The sequence below is a fragment of the Enoplosus armatus genome, chromosome 2, assembly GCF_043641665.1.
Source record: "Enoplosus armatus isolate fEnoArm2 chromosome 2, fEnoArm2.hap1, whole genome shotgun sequence".
NCBI classification, from domain to species: Eukaryota; Metazoa; Chordata; class Actinopteri; order Centrarchiformes; family Enoplosidae; genus Enoplosus; species Enoplosus armatus.
Window position 1 is genome coordinate 21,968,170 of NC_092181.1, and position 19,983 is coordinate 21,988,152.

General features: G+C 42.9%; 1 protein-coding gene across 1 annotated transcript in view; it reads left to right on the forward strand.

Annotated features, from left to right (window-relative positions):
• The window catches only part of dchs2 (dachsous cadherin-related 2), a 28,630-nt gene extending 8,940 nt beyond the window's left edge, over positions 1–19,690 (forward strand). The window contains exons 5-20 of the mRNA XM_070912799.1: positions 491–1,519; positions 1,622–1,809; positions 2,390–2,489; positions 2,600–2,766; positions 3,492–4,335; positions 5,002–5,241; positions 7,876–8,010; positions 10,520–10,729; positions 11,016–11,876; positions 11,965–12,078; positions 12,920–13,131; positions 13,254–13,405; positions 13,782–13,912; positions 14,035–14,321; positions 15,242–15,383; positions 17,079–19,690. Of these exons, the coding sequence (XP_070768900.1) occupies positions 491–1,519; positions 1,622–1,809; positions 2,390–2,489; positions 2,600–2,766; positions 3,492–4,335; positions 5,002–5,241; positions 7,876–8,010; positions 10,520–10,729; positions 11,016–11,876; positions 11,965–12,078; positions 12,920–13,131; positions 13,254–13,405; positions 13,782–13,912; positions 14,035–14,321; positions 15,242–15,383; positions 17,079–19,690 (7,424 nt within the window). The remainder of the gene's footprint in view (positions 1–490; positions 1,520–1,621; positions 1,810–2,389; positions 2,490–2,599; positions 2,767–3,491; positions 4,336–5,001; positions 5,242–7,875; positions 8,011–10,519; positions 10,730–11,015; positions 11,877–11,964; positions 12,079–12,919; positions 13,132–13,253; positions 13,406–13,781; positions 13,913–14,034; positions 14,322–15,241; positions 15,384–17,078) is intronic.
• The last annotated feature ends 293 nt before the right edge of the window (positions 19,691–19,983 follow it).

A 19,983-nucleotide genomic window follows, 5' to 3' on the forward strand; every position in this document is an offset into this window, starting at 1 on the left:
TTAAAGCAGAAACAACAGAATTGGGCCTGTTTGACAAGCCCGAGCCCCTTAAGCTCTCTGCTTGTTTCAGTGGTTTGTAGTTACCATTGAAGTGCAACAAACACTTGGATGGGATTAATGAGATCTTCTGACCTGCGCTGTAATTACTTAACGTTGCCTTTTTGTGTGTGTGCTGTGTACTCATGTGGCAAGTAAAACAGTATATTTGCATTACATACAGTATGTTTCTCTGTATGTGCGTGAGAAAATATATTTTATAGATTATGTGACCCAATTTACAGAGGAAGCCAAACCTTTGTGCTTGTCACTCTTTTGCTTTACAAAAAATGAACATACAGCACATGTTAAAACTGTTACTTACTGTTATATTGACTTCTTTCTACTTAACTATCTGCATGGTGTTTTTTTTATTTAATTTTTTTTTGTAATCTAGAAGAACCCTTTAATGTTTTGTTGTTCCTCTATCAATAAAAACTCTTTATCCTCACAGACTTCACAGAGTCAGTATCCTACCGAATCTCCTCAGGAGACCCTCAGGGTTTGTTCTCCGTTCATCCGAAGTCCGGCCTGATCAGCAACATCAAACCCCTGGACCACGAGTCTCAGCCATACGCCCTGCTGGTTCTTCAGTCTTACACCGACTCCTCTCCAGTTTACAGCACCACCCAGGTCAACATCACAATTGCTGACATCAATGACAACGCTCCTGTTTTCCCTAAACTCAGCGACACCATCACAGTGTCTCAAAACACACTCCCAGGGACCGTGTTGTTCATCGCTCACGCACACGACTATGACAGTGGTGCCAATGGGAGGGTGCAGTATTACCTGAAAAGTACCAGAAATGGTACCTTTGTTGTTGACCACAACCGTGGGACTATTACATTAAATCAGAGTTTACAGGTGGATCATCAGCAGAGGTACAGCCTGGAAATCATGGCCAAAGATGAAGGAGAACCCTCCCTGAGCGCTGCACTGACCCTCACCGTCAATGTGGACCGCACCGCTGCAGAAGACAGCCTGGCCTTCGAGACCTTAGTCTACCAGGTGGAGATAGGCGAGGGCTACAGGAAAGATTCGAGGGTCATACAGGTGAGGGCTCACCGGAGTCGGGGAGCTCACATGTCAAACTCAGGCCTCACCTACTCCTTGGAGGCAGAGGCTGGATTTCCTCCTGCTCCATTTCGGATTCACCCAACGACCGGATGGTTGTATCTCTCCCACAATCTCGACTATGAGGCAGAATCCATGTTTCGTTTCCGAGTGTTGGCCGCAGCCCGAGAGGCCTCGCTGGCAAACATCACAGCTACAGCCACAGTGACCGTGCTGGTGCTGGACATCAATGACAACGCCCCGGTGTTCAGCCGTGAGGTCTACTACTTCACTGTGTCAGAGGGGTCATCGCCTCGAGGCCTGGTGGGAACAGTCAAGGCCATAGATAAGGATTCTGGAAAAAATGCCCAGCTGTCCTACATCCTGCTCTCAGATGGGAAGTTCTTTCGCATCAACGCTAAAACAGGTAAAAAGATTCACATTAATAAAAACTACCTCAAGGTCACATTTTGCTTCCCCGTGCAGCCGCGCGTCCTCACCTATCTGCCTCTTCTCTGCATCCTCACAGGTGAAATCATGAACTGGGTGGCGTTGGACCGAGAGCAGCACAGCCAGCACAGTCTGAAGGTGATGGTGACGGACCAGGGCCACCCTCGTCTCAATGCCACCGCCACAGTTTACATCCTGGTCACTGACATCAATGACAACACTCCGCAGTTTACACACCTGCCTGCCAGCAAGGAGCTTAATGTTCAGGTAAACACGTTGGCTTTTTATCTGTATGTTGTACTACAGGAGTATGTGTGATCCTGGAATCCTTCAGAGGCCGTTTTTTTTATGGAGGTAAGAAATATTATAGCACTATAAAAACTTTGGTCAGTGTATAACAAGGGAGAAAACACTAATACAACAAAGAAATATCTTATTCTACTCAATAGGAGCCTGAGATGATGAGACAACGTAGTTTTTCACTGAGAGTGAATCCCGAAATATCTCTAAACATTCTTAATATACATGTTTAAATTGTACTTTTCATCCGTGTCGTCTTAGAAGTTGAGATTGAAAGTACATTTTTGATCTTGGAAAAGTTAGTAGTAGTTGACTGAAAACAATCTCACCACAAAAACTCCAGAACAGCTACCGAGCGGACGTGTGATGAGACTGTCAGCTGCTGTTTCCAAGGTCGAGAATGAACTTTCAATCTCAATATTTTGGTGTTTTTTTCATCTAACTAAAAACTACAACAGCACTGACTTATATGAAGGCAGGAAAGACATCAAAACCACAGATATGTGTCTTTAAAGTGTGACTGAACATGTTCCTCTCTTTATTGCAGATATGGGCCGGTCTACCAGCAGGATCCCTGGTGACAAACATGTTTGCCAAAGATTTAGATGCAGGAGAAAATGGAACAGTCACGTTCTCATTGGTCTCAGGTAAGCTGTGAACATTATGGGTTTTTTCTTTTTGGATTTGTGGAGCTGTACAGTATGTGCCACTTATTGATGAGTTCCTGAGTCTCACCATCTTGTATTTCTCTCAGTAGATTTAGAGGACGAGGGTCTTGGACACTTTGAGATTGACAGTAAAAGTGGAGACATCAGGACAACAGAGCTTTTCACCCAGAACACTGAAGCGTACTACACTCTGAAAATAAGTGCCAAGGACAGCGGAGCCACTCCTCTGGAGGACACTGCAGTCATTAATGTGCAGGTACAGTCCGTCCCTCTTTATTTCAAAACAGTATTTCTACATAATATGGACAGTTCACAAACACCACAGAAGAAAGGGCCATCAGCGTCTGCTTTTTCAAGAGCTTACTGTCCGCACAACTTGGAATTTCTTAACAGTAACAGTACTATAGTTTTGGGTTTGCACTGATTTTTTTGAACAGGTACTCTGCCCCTGAGATTTGATGATTTTACTCTTTAAGGGAAAAAGGAAAGGTAGTCCACAAGCTCCTAAATGTTTGTGTGCTTACTGCACAAAATTACAGCTCCTCTACAATTAGTAGATAACATGATACATAAAATCTCCACTACTGATCCATTACTGTATGTGAATAAAAACACAAAGTAATTGTCCTAAAATAGGTTCTGCCCTATGCATGATATTTATAATACACACGTTTACAAATATACAAGACAAAAAATCAGCTTTTGAATAAGAAAAAGTAGCCTAAGTCTGGCACCAGGGGGAGACATTATTTTGTGTACAAGGGGTTTTCAGTGTGTATGTCCAGAAGGTTTTATATTGTTTTTTTCTCCAAATCAACACCACTGGGAGATTTTTTTTTACACTTTGTGGCATTTTTTTTGTCCCTACCACCCCAACGTTCTTCCTAGAGTTTTGACCTGTTAAAATGTTGCTGTGACTTTTAAAAATTGTGCAAATAAACCAGCAAACAATATCCCACTGTACGTATCCCCTCTCCCCAGGTTCATGGACTAGAGGCTCTGTATGGCCGCTCTGACCACCAAATCGTGAGGCGTTTCACGGTGAAAGAGGACACGGAGCCGGCGACCGTCATCGGCTCTGCCAGTGTTTCAGATAGAGGGAGATTCCACTATTCCATCTCTGAGGGCGACGGCAGCATTCACTTCGGCATCGACGGCTCCTCTGGTGACATATACATCAACCAGCCGCTGGACTACGAGTCCGCCGTGCAGTACTTCCTCATGGTTCGAGCTGAAGATGTAGGATTCGCTCCTGGAGTGAACAAGTCTGTGCTGGTCAGTGTGATAGTGGAGGATGTAAACGACCACACACCCTGGTTCCCTGATAAACTGGTGATGTTCGGTCTGTGGGAGGATGCTGCGGTCGGATCGCTAGCGTTTGCTTTTCATGCCAGGGACGCTGATGGGACCTTTCCTAACAGTGCCCTCCGCTACTCCCTGACCTTTGACCCTGAACTCAGCAGGTCTTCATCACGCTTCCCCTTCCAGATCAACCCGTACACAGGTAGCCTGACTGTAACAGCACCTTTAGACCGGGAGACCACCCCCAGCTTTGCCTTCACTGTAGTAGCCACCGACCAGGCGCAGAAGAAGGACGAGCGTAAACGGGCGTCGGTGACGGCTCAGGTCTTCCTGCTGGATGTGAACGATAACCGGCCGGTGTTTATTTCAGCCGACACAGTTCGGGTGATGGAGGATGCAGAGGTGGGGAGTCTGCTGCATCACTTTGTGGCCATAGATGGAGATCAAGGGCAAAATGGAGTCGTCTCCTACGTCATCATCGCTGGCAACAAGAAAGAATTCTTCACACTCGAGGAGAAAACAGGTAGGAGGTTTTTTTTAGTGGAGCTTGATTGAAATCGGCTGAGCTGATACTAGCTTACTGCTGTTATATCTGTATTGGCGTAAATGTTGGCCGATAAGAAAGAAGAAATTGCAGTGCAGAAAATGTAAAAGCAGTGTTTCCATTAGATAATATGCCCACCAGAGCACTGATGTCCCAGTCAGTACTTATTGTGGGTATAATTCTTTAGAAAAAAATAAGTCAAGATGTTGACAAAGAAAAAAATGGATATTGGCTGATACAGTATATCATCATTGGAAGTTTCAAACTCAAACTTTCAAATATTCATATTGGTATTGGACATTGAATAAAATCCAGTATTGGTTGAGCTTTAATTTTTAGTGAAATAATGATAATGAATTAATAATAATGAGTAACGATTGGTCAAAGGGTTTAAGCAACTGAAAACTTGATTTAAAATGTTACATTTTTCTCTATTATCATTAGGAAGTTATTATTTGCGACTAAATGAGCAACAATCAAGGTTAAAGTTACTTAAAAACATGTCCTGTCAAATCGGCACGATGTGCTGTTTTGTCGTATGTCACTTAAACAAAGTTTAAAGCCACTTCTTCTTGCAAGATTAAGAAGCCATTCCCCCCCTTTTGTCCGTCCTATTCAAAGTCCATCTTCTTCCATCTTCTATAGGCCTCTTGTTTCTCTCGGCCCCTCTGGACTATGAGACACAGCGTTTCCACCGTCTGACCGTCCGTGCAGTGGACCACGGCCTGCCCTCGCTCTCCTCCACCCAGACTCTGACGGTGGAGGTGGGGGACGTGAACGACCAGCCGCCTATCTTCAGTCAGAGCATCTATGACGCCAGTGTGGCGGAGAACAGAGACCCTGGAGAACCGGTGATCAGGGTCTCTGCCACTGATGAGGATTCAGGTAATAACTATCAGCTTTGTATATCATGTGTTAGTAAGTTGTTAAGTTAAAAGGGCATTCATCTGCTGTTTTCTCCCTTTTTATGGAGTTTTTCCTAATTTCCCTTTATCTGAACTGAGGGTCTAAAGAGAGGAGATGCTGCATGTTGTACAGGTTTTGAAGTCCTCTAAAATGAATGTGTGGTTTTGGCCTATATGGATAAAAAAAAAAAATCACAGGAAAATAATGAGAAAATAGACCTTTCTGTTCTTCTTTAAAATCCTTATCACATTCTACTATAGTAATAGTAGTATAGAAATAGTCCCTCTGTGGAGGTGGAGATGGCAGTATGCCTCCAAATTGCCTAGATGGCAGCACTAGCATGTGTCCTTGAGGCCTAACACCCTCAGCCCATAGACAATATGCATAAAACCAGTATTAAATGTTAAGCAGTCGTATGAAGAGACTTCCTTTTTATTATTTTTAAAGCATAGTACCACATGACAAAATACAGTTGAGCAGCAGCTCACCCTGCCATGTTTTGGTTAAACGTCAGCGCCGCAGTGAATCAAGGTTATCGTCTGTTTCGTTTCACTCCATTAGCAGTTTTATTGAAACCAACCCCTGCCCCTTTTCACTCATGTGTTTGTGTCTTTTTCACGAGCTATGTTCACTGTACATCCCAGCAAGTCTCATTCATCTGACCCCTAATCACATTCACAAATCTACACATCAGCGCTGTTTATTTTAACACATTGCGCACGGGGGCCTCCTAAGTCCCACTCTCGTCTCGTCGTGTTGACAGTACAAGTCCTTTTAAATACTGGAGGTGGAGGGCATGTGGCAGGAGGATCTGTGCAGGAGGGGTTTCGATGTGATCTAACATTCTTGGGGGTGAGAATTGTCCAAGAACAGCAAGCACACAGCTCCTCTGGGAGATTTGAAAGGTCCTCTCTCATGATGATTTCCATAATCCAAGCCACCTGTGCCAATAGGCGCCGTGTTTTCATCTGTCTCCTCAGATCGCCTCGTCTGGCAGCTCAGCCCGCTCTCCCACCAGTCTTGTTTGATTATCATTTGCGTTGCCCCCCCCCCCCTGCAATGCTCACCAAAGATGACCATTGTTTTGTGCCTGTATTGGTCTGTGTATCCAGTTTCCATGTGTTGAAGTCAGTCAGAGGAGATGTGCGATGTCAACGAGTGTGACAGCTGACCTTTGTGTTACTCTGCGTGTCCTGGATTTCACTTTGTCGAGCAAATGTTCATGTTTTAAAGAATAACCGTTCTGTCTCTCGGGTCACAAGAAAACAGACACCATTTTATTATTCACAGAGAACTTTTGAGGTAACATTTGATCACCACATCAGACTTACCAAGTACACACTTTGGCAATTTTTTCACTCTTTTTGTTTTGTTTTTTTGCTGAAACTCTCTTGAATCTCACATTTGCTTGATAAATGTTGCCACCAAACATATAAAGAATTTGCTGTTTACGTTATGAAATCTGTTTATTCGATGCATATCAAGCATGAGTAAACTGTAAATTAAATGACTTTATTAATCCACAGAGCGGAAACTAGTTTGGTCGCCCATTCACAGTGACAAATAACAAATACATCAGACAGACGATAACAATTCTTTTTCATTTTTAAACACCACCCATCATATTGTTTTCTCTGAACCAAACTCTGACAGCTCCCACACTATTTCATGTCCGTGAACACCGCATCCATTCATTGTACAGGTAAAGAGAGGACAGTCCAACTTTTCACTTTTCACTCCTGACGATTTCTACAGAGATCCTCTGAGATTCAGATAAAGTATAACTCCATTATTCTGTTCACCACCGCAGTTTATGTGTAATTCTTTTCTGCTGGTTAATGTGTGGCTGCCAATAGAAGAACCAAAAGACCTGAATGCAGCAGGGCCAGACTAGCACAGCAAAGGGCTCAGGTAAAGGTTTTGCTCCCCTGTCAGTTTTTAAAGGTGACACATTTTGGCATCAGATACGGCCGGTCTGAAGAGGAGGCAGAACTCACCTGATGAGGCGCTAAACTCAACCTCTGACCTGCAGGCTAAAAAAACGGTTTTATTAGTTTTGATGGGGAACATGGACATTGTGTGTTATCTTGTTTCAAACATGAAAAGCAAAAATGTATTACATTTATTGTGTTGTACAAAGTATTATTCATTTTCAGATCCGTAAATATCATTGAGTGGATATCTGGAATAAGTCAAATACATTAGAGGAAGATCAAGGAAGATTACTACGGAGAACATATATTAAACATGTATTTAATATAATTTACAGAGAAGTTACCTTAGTCCTGCTAGTTAAGATAGACAGAAGTTCAGTTAGATTCCTAATTTGTTTGTTTGTTTGTGTAAATCTTGAATTTGTGGATCTGCACATTATGATCTGCCATGTGATCATGTGAAGCTGGACACCAGGTGGTGCAGGACATTTAAATAAATAAATCAATAACCATAATAATAATAATAATAATGGGACCTTAATCTTTCTGTTTTTATGCTTAGTTTCAGTAGTTTTCCTCACATTCTATGAAATGAGGATTTGTTTTGAGGCCTGTAACAGTGTTAAAGGTACTCCAGAGCTTGTAAAACATTCATTAACATCCTGTGTCCCTCCCCCAGAGGAGAATGCCGTGGTGTGGTACAGCCTGTTGCCCGGGCCCGGCTACGAGCTCTTCAGCATCAACCCTTACACCGGTCTGATCACCACCACCTCCTACCTGGACAGAGAGCAGCAGCATCATTTCACTCTCAGAGGTAGGACGCACGAGCAAACACATGCTGCTGTTCACACATAAACACACTTGCAGTTACAACCTGCTTCACCAGAGAGACGGCAGTAGTGTGAACAGAAATAGAGCTCTGAAACGCGCTGTCATAACTCTAATGTAGGTGATCATGTTCGTCACTTTGCTTCAAGGGTCGCGGTTCACTTCAGGTTACTTTAAGAAAATGCTACCCATTCATAAACATGTGGGCATTCAGATAACAGGGTTTCCCACAGCGTTTTTAGTGGAGGCCTGGAATAAAGTGCACCCCCGCTAACATCAGAAGAGATTATTAAACTTTTATGAATATTATTTTAGCCTCATTAAGCTTCAAGGAAAACGAGCAGTGGTGCTACATCACACAACAAAGGCAATGAATTTATTGATTAAGGGGATGGTTGAAACTGTCCGCTTGTAGCTACGTGGATACATGGATTTGCCCAGTTCAGCTCAGCAGGTGAGTGATCGATTAATCGATCGATCACATTGTACGTTTTCTACGTTTTAATTAATCAGAGCGGCATGTTGCAATGTTTCTACAAGTTGGGGAAAGTAATGAAAAACATGAGGAAGATCAAGGACATGATGAAGAAGGTGCTCTGCAGGTCAGACACCAGGCTGAAGTTAGCTTCATAATCACCAGATGGACACATGTTTAGAGTCTGCATTGAGTTGATATCAGTTTAAAGTTTGATTTCCTGAATGAAAGACGTCTTACAATGAAATCGCCTCCAGTGTGAAAGTATAAGAACAACCAACTATTATCTGTGATTCTGTTCTCGGTACAATGATCCTGCTGGGCTGCATATTCAAGTCAATGCTTGGCTCAAATCTTCCTACTAAAGGGTTATAAAAATATCTAAAAAAAAAAAAATCTAAACCTGCTAAAACAAAACATCTTAAGTAGTCTTCTACAGTCTCTATCAAACACAGACATTTCTCTCAGTCTCTACGAACTCTCTGTTTCTCATTCTCCACCTTCTCTCTTGTCATGCATCACAGCCGGAGTCATAAAGAATTCAAGGTCGGCGTTTTGTATGAAGGCAACGTTATTCAGCAGATTGATTTATGTTAAGGAAACAGTAGACTTTTAAAGGGCTGAGGTACAGTATATCTAACCTCCTCTGCCTTTTGAAGTGTTTGCTTTCACTCTCTCATGGGCATACAGTCAGTAATTACATTCAGACTATTCAACAGTGTTTAGTGATAAACTGCTTTCAGATGTTTTATCATAATATTTGTACAGTCAGCAGTATGATGAACAATTAAATATAATAACAAAATATAATAACAGGAAAGCCTGAATATCTTGAAGTTGTGCCAGAATCACACTGGGCTTACTGGGAAATGCAGAAATATGCGGAGACAATTTTCTCCTTCTGCAGATGAATTTGGAAAGAAACAAAATACCAAGTTCTTTTCAGCATGTATTAAAAGCTGTCGCAGTAAATACTTTATGTTGACAGGATTATATTTTCATTCTTAGGCTTTGGACTGCTATAAAAGGTTTAATCTGGCTTCAGTCTCTGGTCAGAATAAGATCGGCTCATTGTGGTGTTTAGAGACTACTGAGAAAAACTGTATTTCCATGCACTGTTGCATGAAGTATTTATGTTTTCAATATATACTGTAAATTATTGTTGATGGAGCTATTATAATAACAGTGTGTGGCCTCTTTGAGCTGTTCTGTCGTGGTAGTGGCATGGCTTTATGGATGGCAATGTCAGTCGTCGGTCTGTTGGTCGGTCCACCACTTTAGTCCAGACTGACATATGTCGACAACTTTTGGATGGTTTTACATGAAGTTTAGTGCTGATATTCATGCTCCCCGGAGAATGAATCCTAATGACTTTATAGACCCCCAGAATTTTCCTCCATCATCGGGTCAAATTTTTAATTTGTCCAATACTTTGTGTCCAACTTTTGTTTATGACTAATGACATTACCTTTGGTCTCAGGTTTTTGTGTGTTTAGTGCTAATTAGCAAATGTTAGCATGCTAACATGCTATGCTAAGGCGGTAAACATGGTAAACATCAGCATGTTAGGGGTGTCATTGTGAGAAAGTTAGCTTGTTGATGGTAGCATTTAGCTCAAACTACCACTGTGCACTAAGTACAGCCTCACAGAGATGCTAGCATGGCTGTAGCCTCTTAGTCATGTTGCCTTAAAGTATTTCTGATTCTGATTATTCTCTTGTATTTAAGTCCAGGAAGTAAATAAGAACCATAGATCAGGGGCATGATGGTTACCAAGTGGTTGAGATACTGCAATCGCAATGTCCCTAGTTTGATTCCAGCCAGGGACCTTTATTCCATGTCATATCCCCCCTAACAAACAAATTAATAGAGACTACTGTTGATAATGGGAATCCAGTTTTTCAAGTAGGAAAAAGCATTGGATTAATGATTTCACATGACTATGAAAATAAAATAAAAATGATATCAAGATTTCTACAGTAAGCGTTGAGTGTGAATTGCCTTCGATTCCTGTCTGCAGTCCAGGCTCGTGACAGCAGCACACGGCCTCTGTCGGGCACGGCCACAGTGCTGTGCTCTGTACTGGATGACAATGACAACCCTCCAGAGTTCATGCAGTCGTCCTTCCAGATCAGCCTCCCAGAAAACATGCCCCCCGGGGTTGTCCACACTGCTCAGGCCTCTGATCCAGACCACGGAGAAAATGGAACTATACACTACTCCATATTAGGTAAGGTATCATACTTGACATAGTTGTGCATAGTTTTTCTGTGCAATTAGGGATTATTAGCAACATTTCAGGTGCTTTAGATAATCTGGATAAACTGTTGTTTACAACCTGTGTGTCTGACCGCTTGTGTCAAACTTAGTCATAGCAATGTTGTCGAGATGTCAGCAGTTACTTTGGTGAGTGCAATGTTACCATAATGGATATAACTGATGGGCAAATCCACCAAAATAAGACCCAAGTTGTGATAAACTGGAATTATCCTTTAATTTCTATCCTCTGTCTTTAGGTGACGACTACAGAGGTCGCTTCACCATCAACAGCCACACAGGTGTTGTCAGCACCACACAGGTTCTTGACCGCGAGGAAAAGCAGAATTACACACTCACCATACAGGCCCGTGACTATGGCCCCACCCCGCTCAGCTCCTCCACCCAACTCCAGCTGCTGCTGCTGGACCAGAACGATAACATCCCCTCCTTCACCCGTAAGAGCTACCACGCCTCCATCAGCGAGGGCCTACCTGCAGGAGCTGAGGTCCTGCGTGTTAGCGCCTTTGATCCTGACGAGGGGTCCAACGGGTACGTGACCTACTCTCTGACAGAGGACAGCAGTCAGGGGGCCTTCTCGGTAGACGCTCTCACAGGAGTGATCCGCACCACCAGGTCTCTGGACAGGGAGAACAGGGCTCAGTACACCCTCAAAGCTGTGGCTACTGACGGCTGCACTCAAGGACCGCTGAGCTCTGTGGCATCGGTGACCATACAAGTGGAGGACGTGAACGACAATGTGCCAGTCTGTGACGAGAATCCCATCAACGCATGGGTTTCCATGAGGACTCTACCAAACCAGATAGTTACCATGGTGACAGCAACAGACAGTGACCAGGGCGAGAACGGGACGATACAGTTCATGTTGTTAGATGAGGAAAATCTGTTTGACATCAACAGCGAGTCGGGAGAGATCTCGCTGAGAAGACGAGTGAGAGCAGGTTTCTCCGGGAGGAAGCTGCAGGTTGTGGTTTCAGACCGTGGACGACCTGCTTTAACCTCCACCTGCCTGTTTTTTATCCATCTGAAGGGAGAACATGAAGGACTGCAGTTCACAAACAAAGTGTACAACGCCACAGTCAAGGAGAACAGTAGAGCCGGTACGTTTTACCACCTTTATTCCTTCTTTTGTCACTGATACCATTAAAATAAAAACCTGATCAATCTTGTCACTCTCTCTTGGTTAAGGCACTTGGATTGCAAAAGTGGAGGCCAGTGACCAAACCAACAGCCGACAGAGGATCACATACACCATATTTAGTGGCAACGAGGATCGCATTTTCTCCATCAACCGTCACACGGGTAAGAAACATGACATTTTGCAAACAAAAACTTTGCTTTTGATCCTTTTTCTTGTCCGTCCAAAGTTGTTCCCCGGTTATGATTAACAGATGGCATGCTTGTTATGTATTTGTCTGAACGTTATGCATGCTTTCATCATTTAAGTTATGCTACTAGCACAAATTCTCATTCACTCATCCGTCTTATTTTCCACAAAAGTATCCAGAAAATAACATTTGATTTCCAGTCCTCGCCATTGTTTATGTCTTACTAATCACGGCTTCTAATCCAAACATTTTGGGCTCTTGTTATTTTCTGTGTCTATCTTCAAAGTTGACTTTCAACTTATCAGGTTCATCTGGTTGTTTATACACAATTATTTCCTAAAGAATTATGATTGTTGCCTGCTTGATTTTATCATATTCTACCCCCAAACTCTTTTTTCAGATTTGATTTCAATGTCTACATAAAGTAATGAAGTAGACAGAGTAAGACTGAAATACACAGTATTACAATGACGTAGGACTGAATACTTACCACAAAAACTTGAACCTAAAAGAGCTTCTGTCAACACCTTTTTTGAAAGTTTTAAAGTGATGTTTTCCTTTCCATTTCTTTCCCTTCATTTTCCCTGATTTGATAAAAAGACGCATCACAAGGCCAGAGCTAAAAAGGCTGATGCCAAAGTAGAAATGTATTCAAATATTAACATTACAATTTAGAAATATTATTATTGAATATACTGTATCTTAGAATAAACATTACACTTTAAATAAAATGAAATGGAATGGGCTATACCAGTCTCTGGTGATGGGTTTAGTCTTTGCGGTATGCAGAACCTTTGCTTTTCCCTGTCATCCAGGTGAGATCCGGGTGCAGAAAGATAACTCTCTGGACTTTGAGGCGAGCCCTCAGATCCAACTGGTGGTGCTGGCTGACAACGGGTTGCAGACGACTCACTGCAGGGTCTCCATCAGCCTGCTGGATGTGAATGACAATGCACCAGTGTTCGAACACAGCAACTACAGAACAGCTGTCTGGGAGGGGCAAGTTCACAACACCTACATTATGCAGGTAGATACTATGAATTATAAAGCCCTCTTTGAAATTAGAAATACCAAACAGGTATATCATGTTTTGTTGTTTATTGGCGATACGATCTTATTAATAACGACCACCGGCCATATTTTCTGCAGGTGCTTGCGTCTGATGCTGACAGCGGGATGAACGGGCAGGTTGAGTACACCATCGTCTCCGGTAACCCTAACGAAGCGTTCGTCTTAGACTCTGTTCGTGGGATTCTTGCTACCAATGTCTTACTGGACCGTGAGATCACCCCCTCGTACAAGTACGCCAACCTAACATATTACAAAATGCTAAGTAACCATTTCTAGAATGTATGACAAGACAAAACTTGCTTAGTAAGTTTTTACTTGTGAAATAGAGACTCCCATTCCTTGTCATAGGTAGCCTCTGTGAGTTTTCTTAAAAGCTGAAATGTTTTCTGACCATATTCCAAGTTAAAAGTTATCTGTATTGGATACTAAAATTAAAACCATTTAACCAGGTAAAAACAACAATTGAACTGATTTTTACTGATCTGCTCAGTTCTATTATTGAGAGTATGTACTATAATTAGTACATTTCCAAAATAGCATAATACATAAATACGCTATCCACAATATGTGCTTGGATTACATTTGTATACTGCCTTTATATTACAGGCTGGTTCTGCAGGCAGCAGACAGGGGGAACCCTCCGCTCAGCAGCACCGCCACCATCAAGGTCCAAGTGGTGGATGTCAATGACAACAGCCCTACCATCCCCCCCATGGAGCCTGTGGTTATAGCAGAGAGTACGACCAACCCCCACTGCTCTCTGACTGCTTTCAGTGACAAACATTCATTAAGATATAAACACTGTCTACGTTCTTTGTCTATTTATGGACTTATTTTATTTTCTTCTGTTTTACTGTAGATCTGCCAGCAGGTTACATGGTCACCCAGGTGACTGCAAACGACGTGGACCTGAGCTCAACCATAACCTACAGCTTGTCAGACAACAGTAGCACCAATGTTCCCTTTGCTATTGACCGGTATACTGGTGTGGTTACCCTGACTCGAGCCCTGGACTATGAGGAGCAGACAGAGTACACGCTGACAGTCTGGGCTTCTGACTCCCTCCACCAGACCACTGGAGAGGTCACAGTTCAAGTACTTGACATCAATGACAACGCTCCAGTCTTCACCAAGGTCTCCTACCAGGTACAGATGATATATTTATCGCTAAAAAGGTAGATGGCCTATATACAAACTGGTTGGCATCATCAAGCCATGAATAAAATGCTTTCTGCATGTTACCACTCTTAAAATGATAAAAGGAACAACCTTCTAACAAGGCATGTCTTATTCAGGATTTATATGTTGTAATTAATATTGAACAACATGTTTATTAATGCTTTATCAAAGAGATTAATGAAGACAACTTTTGCATTGCCAGGTTGTAAAAATGTATCTGATGTACATTATCCTTCAGCATAACTTGCTCTGTCCTTTTAGCTAGCTGTTTCATGAATCTTGATGGCTTATTAGATGGTGAAAATGGAGACCCTTTATTGATGACTTACTAACATTAAATGCAGACTTAGAAAGTAATCATAAGAGAGGTACTCCAGTGATTTAGTCCGTCACTTCCATAAGGTTGGGGAACTCACGTAAAACAGATTAAACGAAGAATGTGCAGAAAGCGCATCCTGACTTTCAGTCTCCATGATGGGTCAATCTCCATAAACACCGGATCCTCCATTTCCCATAATGGAAATGGTTGACGTCTTTCTTTACTCCTCTCTTGCATCTAAATACTCGTGTTTTTAAAACCCCTCGACTACGGGTTTTAATGCAGTTTTTCTGTTAAGAATTTTAAGTCTCAAACCCAATCCAAGATAACCCTGATGACATCTTCTGGGTTATTTTCTCAGACTGAATTTAATGTGTGAAATCGATGGAGTGTCCCTTTTAATAAGTGGTCTTTTCCTCAGTTTAAGAGCTGGATTGTCTGTTTGAGGGGTCCTCCAATGAAATAAAGAGTTGACTAAAAAGAGAAATTCTGCCTGATTAGAAAGTGCTTTGTGACTGGATATAGAGTAAACATCATATCTTGCTGCATTATTTGTTCTCTCTTCAAGGTGGAGTTGTCAGAGTTGGTTTCAGCAGACACGTTAATTTTGTCCGTGTCGGCTACCGACAGAGACTCTGGACTCAATGGCAAGATCACCTACAGACTGCTTTCATCTCCTTTACAAGGCTTTTACATCAAGCCAGACAATGGTAAGAACAGTTTAACTGATGGAAAAGACATCCTGTGTGTATACTGCATATAGAAAAGGGAAATGTTAAGAAGTCACCAGAAGGATAAAACAATGATCCAAAATGTAATGTAGTTCTTCTGTAAAATACATTACCTCAAGCTTTACAAGTTTCATGACTTATGACTGTCTGGTGGTCTGATTTTCATATTCATCCCTCTTATTCCCTCCATTAAATGTTTTTTTCTGGCATAATTAAAGAGGCACACGCCAAAGAAAAGGGCACAGAGAAAGTCTTTGCCTGATTGTAAGAAGCTCCGCATACAGAATCAGAGGTTACTGAGAGTTGTCATTCGGCCAGTAGCAGTATATTTCTCCAGTGTTTATATTTTTGTAGTCGTGAATGTGCAAGTGAGTTCCTTGGACAGGGTGGAAGAGAAGCAACAGAGAAGGCAATTAGAAGTCATTGAGATAAAGTGCTTCAGAGGAGCCGTGCCCATCCTATTATCTCTCTTTTTAAAAATCCCGAACCCAAGAAATAAGATAAATCCCACAGAGCTGAAAGGAAACCACCACTCCTCAGTTCTGGCCAGTCTTTTCCACTCAAGTGTGATTTATGGGCTTCTATCATGTTTGAACTCCAAAGTTTAATATCAGAGAAATGTATTTGCCCTGTTTTGCGGTGAGGAGCACTAATGGAAAGTGAAATTTGCATCAATGTTGACTAAAGCTCTCTTAAAAAGAATCCAAAACTTTAATATGGTGCTTTTTGCGGTGCGGCGCCTCTCAGTTTTTCCATGCCTATTTGTTTCACAAACAATGAATAGTGCTGCTTTAAAGTCGAGCCTCAGAATGAATGTAGAAAAGTTCAACTGCCAGTGAAGTGAAATAATAAATTGGATGGACGAACACTTTATTGTCATCCAAGAAGAGAATGTGCTCTTACAGTCTGCATATGGAATTCATTAAATAGTCACACAGGAAATTATGTTGCATTGCAGTGTCTAATGACAAGGACAATTTTGATTTAACTCTCAGTATATTGTCATATAATCAGACATGTTTTATAGTTCTTATTCTGAAGAGAAACAAATCCAGGAACAATCGGTGTATTTGTTAAACCATCTGTTAAATCAATCGAAAAGAGTTTTATAGTTTTACATTGGTGAGACCAGATGTCAGGTTTTTCCTAACGTTTCTCTACCTTATAAGCAGTTCCATTGTAAGATACAATCAATCATGTCTGACTGACTGACTGACTGCAATATAATGTTTTGAAGTGAAACAGATATTAGTATATAATATTTTTTTGGCCACTTAAATCTGATATCTGATATCTGATATATTATCTCCTTGTGAAGTTGTTATAGCAAATGTGTTAGCAAACAGCTGCCTATTTACACATCCATCATGTTTCTGATCACCTGACAAACCTAAAGCTTTGTTACTTTTTACCAACTCCTGAGAAAAATATCTGGCTGTTAAGCTCACTAGATACTCTGCTATGTTCACAGCTAGTCGCTAACTTTGTCTGTCTGTTGTTAGCTAAAAGCAGCTAAAAAGCTCCATAGAATGAAGGTTGGTGTTATTTGTCTGTGGGTTCGTCACTATGAGCAACTCCTTTCACATTGCACATTGTCATTGGATCCAATGTTGATATAAGAAATGTTGATTAGTTCAGCAACGTTCACTCATTAACCCACATTTTGTCTTGTAGGGTCTGTTTTCACCAATAAGCCCTTGAAGGCCATCACAAACAGCAACCTGATGCATCTTTTGGTTGAGGCCCGAGACGAAGGCGATCCTGTGCAGTCCACTGTGACCTCCATAGACGTGCTGATTCTGGACACCAACGACCATACACCTTTGTTCCACCAGGACATCTACACGCTCACCGTCCCAGAGGACACGCCCACAGACACCACCCTACTGACACTGTCTGCAGAGGACCAAGACTGGAGCCCAGAAAATACCCATTTGGACTATGCCATCTTCAGGGGAAATGAGGAGAAGCGATTCTGTCTGGAAGTAAAAATGGTCCAGGTTGAGAATCAGATGAGAAATGTAGGAAAACTCGTTCTGTGTAACCCTTTAGACCGTGAGACCACGGAGAGCTATGCACTAACAGTGAGTGTGTCTGATCGAGGAATGCCTCCACTGAACAGCTCTGCTGTCGTTATGGTGACTGTGACAGACTGCAATGACAATACCCCTGTCTTTTCCAGCACAGAATACCATGCACAGGTGAGTGAAAACAGCCATGTAGGTAGCAGGCTGGTCCAGGTCAGTGCTCAGGATCCTGACTTGGGAACCAACGGCCTGTTGCGCTATGACATTATCTCGGGGAACAGCAAAGGTCACCTCAAGCTCAATCCTCAGTCTGGCCTTCTGGTGGTCAACCACTCGCTTGACTATGAGGAAGACTCAAAATACACCCTCACCATCCGAGCATCTGATGGCGGTGAATCATCTGAAGAGCGTAAAGTGGCTTTTACAGTGGTCTTCATCACAGTGTTGGATGAAAATGACAACACTCCATACTTCATGTTCCCTACTGTTAACTGTTCTGTGCTGGAGAACCTCCCAGCATTTACCCACACCTGTTCTGTCCATGCTGTTGACAATGACTTGGGCCCCTACGGCCAGCTCACCTACTCTATTTTGTCCTCCTGCTTCATGGACTATGGAAGTGGCAGCCCTGAGAAGAAGGAGGCCTTCGCCATCGACCCCCTAACAGGAGACATTCACACCAGACAGACGTTTGATTACGAACGCGAGAGTGAGTACTGCTTTGTAGTGGAGGCCAGGGACAAAGGCGACAAAGCAGCTACAGTGAGAGTGCAGGTGACCATCAAGGGAATGGATGAGTTCAGTCCAGTCTTCACCCAAAAGCAGTACCAGTTTCTCCTGCCTGAAAATGCCAAGCCTGGAGAGACAGTTGGTTATGTGATGGCGATGGACCATGATGGAGGGGTGGACGGGCTGGTGGAGTACTCACTTGTGAAGTCATCTCCATTTTTCTCAATAAACAAAACAATTGGTGCCATTTTTGTGTCAGGTCCTGTATATCGCAGAAGAGGCAGCCATGCCAGTGAGGACATGGTGAAGCTGGTAGTGTCTGCAGGTAGTCCCAGATTGGCCTCCAAAACCACCAACTGCCTAGTTTTCATCAATATCTCCAGCTCAGCAGAGGCACTCACCGGGGTGCCTCTTGATGCGCACATGCTCAGTTTGAGTGTTTCATTAATCATGTTCCTCCTTGTCCTCCTCATTTTTGTGGCCTTGGTTCTCAGGTACAAGATCAAGGAAGCGGCAATCAAAAAGGCTGCTGCCATTGCTGCAAACTTGAACCACGGCACAGGCTCATTTGGTAGATCCAATAGACAAACGCAAAGTTGCATCTCTCTGCAGGAGATAAAACGGCCCTGCATCTTGGTGACCAAGAGGGACATATCGAACCCATACAATCAGTCAGACTCGAGCGGCCGTGGATCAGCAGAAGGTGAGACTGCTGAGGACCAGGAGATCAAGTGGATTAATGAGTACCCCTGCCGTAAAAGAGACAAATTTGTGCAAGGCAACCAGACCACGGAGATCCCAGACTCTGCTTTACCTGGGGACAACATCTCCTGCAACTCTATCGATGTAGGGCCGGAGCACATTTTATCTGTCAATAAATGTTTAGTGTCAGGGATGGCCAGCACCGAAAGCCTTCACCACTTCAAAGAGGAGGGAGGAGGTGAGGGACTACTTCCTGCTTTACTTAGGGTGAGGGATTTGGAGGAGAGCATGAGGACGAATGGGTACGCTCCCCTCTCGGAAGCCCAGGTCTCTGCAGATTCTCTCTCATCACTGGTGTGTCTAGAGGAGCAGCTGCAGGGCAGCTACAACTGGGACTACATTTTGGACTGGGAGCCACGTTTCCAGACTCTGGCCTCTGTCTTCACCGATATCGGTATGCTCCCTGATGAGGAGCTTCAAGGCGGGCGTGAGGACTTAGCAGCAGAGGCAAGCTGTCTCATGTACCCACCGCCTCTTATAACAGGGGTGGCTCAGCCTGGCATTAGAACTGTACCTCCACGAAAGCCGGGACGTATGCCAAGCCTGAGCAGGAAGCCCTCTTACCCCAAATATGCGTATTCCCCCTTAGCAAGGAACACAGGTCTTACTCCTTCAGCCATGACGCCCACTTTCTCCCCATCTCTGTCTTCTCTCACCATTAGGACCCCCAGTGCCTCACCAGTTGTCTCTGAGACCGGGGTGGGGGGTATCAGACTTGACTCAGGGCCCCTCACTGCAAGTCTATTGGAGGCAGAAATCCAGGTGTAGACACAAACTTTGACCAAGTCTATCTGTGACATTCAATTCCATCTTCCATTCATCATCTGAAGGTATTCCCTTAGTATTTCTAACGGACACAGTTTAGTTTTGATTGTGGTTAATTGACAACATTCTAGTATATTCATTAAATACAACATAACAAACTCTTTCAGAGATAGAACAAAAACGTCCTGGACTTATTTCCATTGTTGTCCCTATTTTTATGGTTTTAGACTCATGGGTGTTTTGAGTTTAGTCTCAAAGGGACGATACCAGGCAAAGTTGTAATTTGAACATCATAT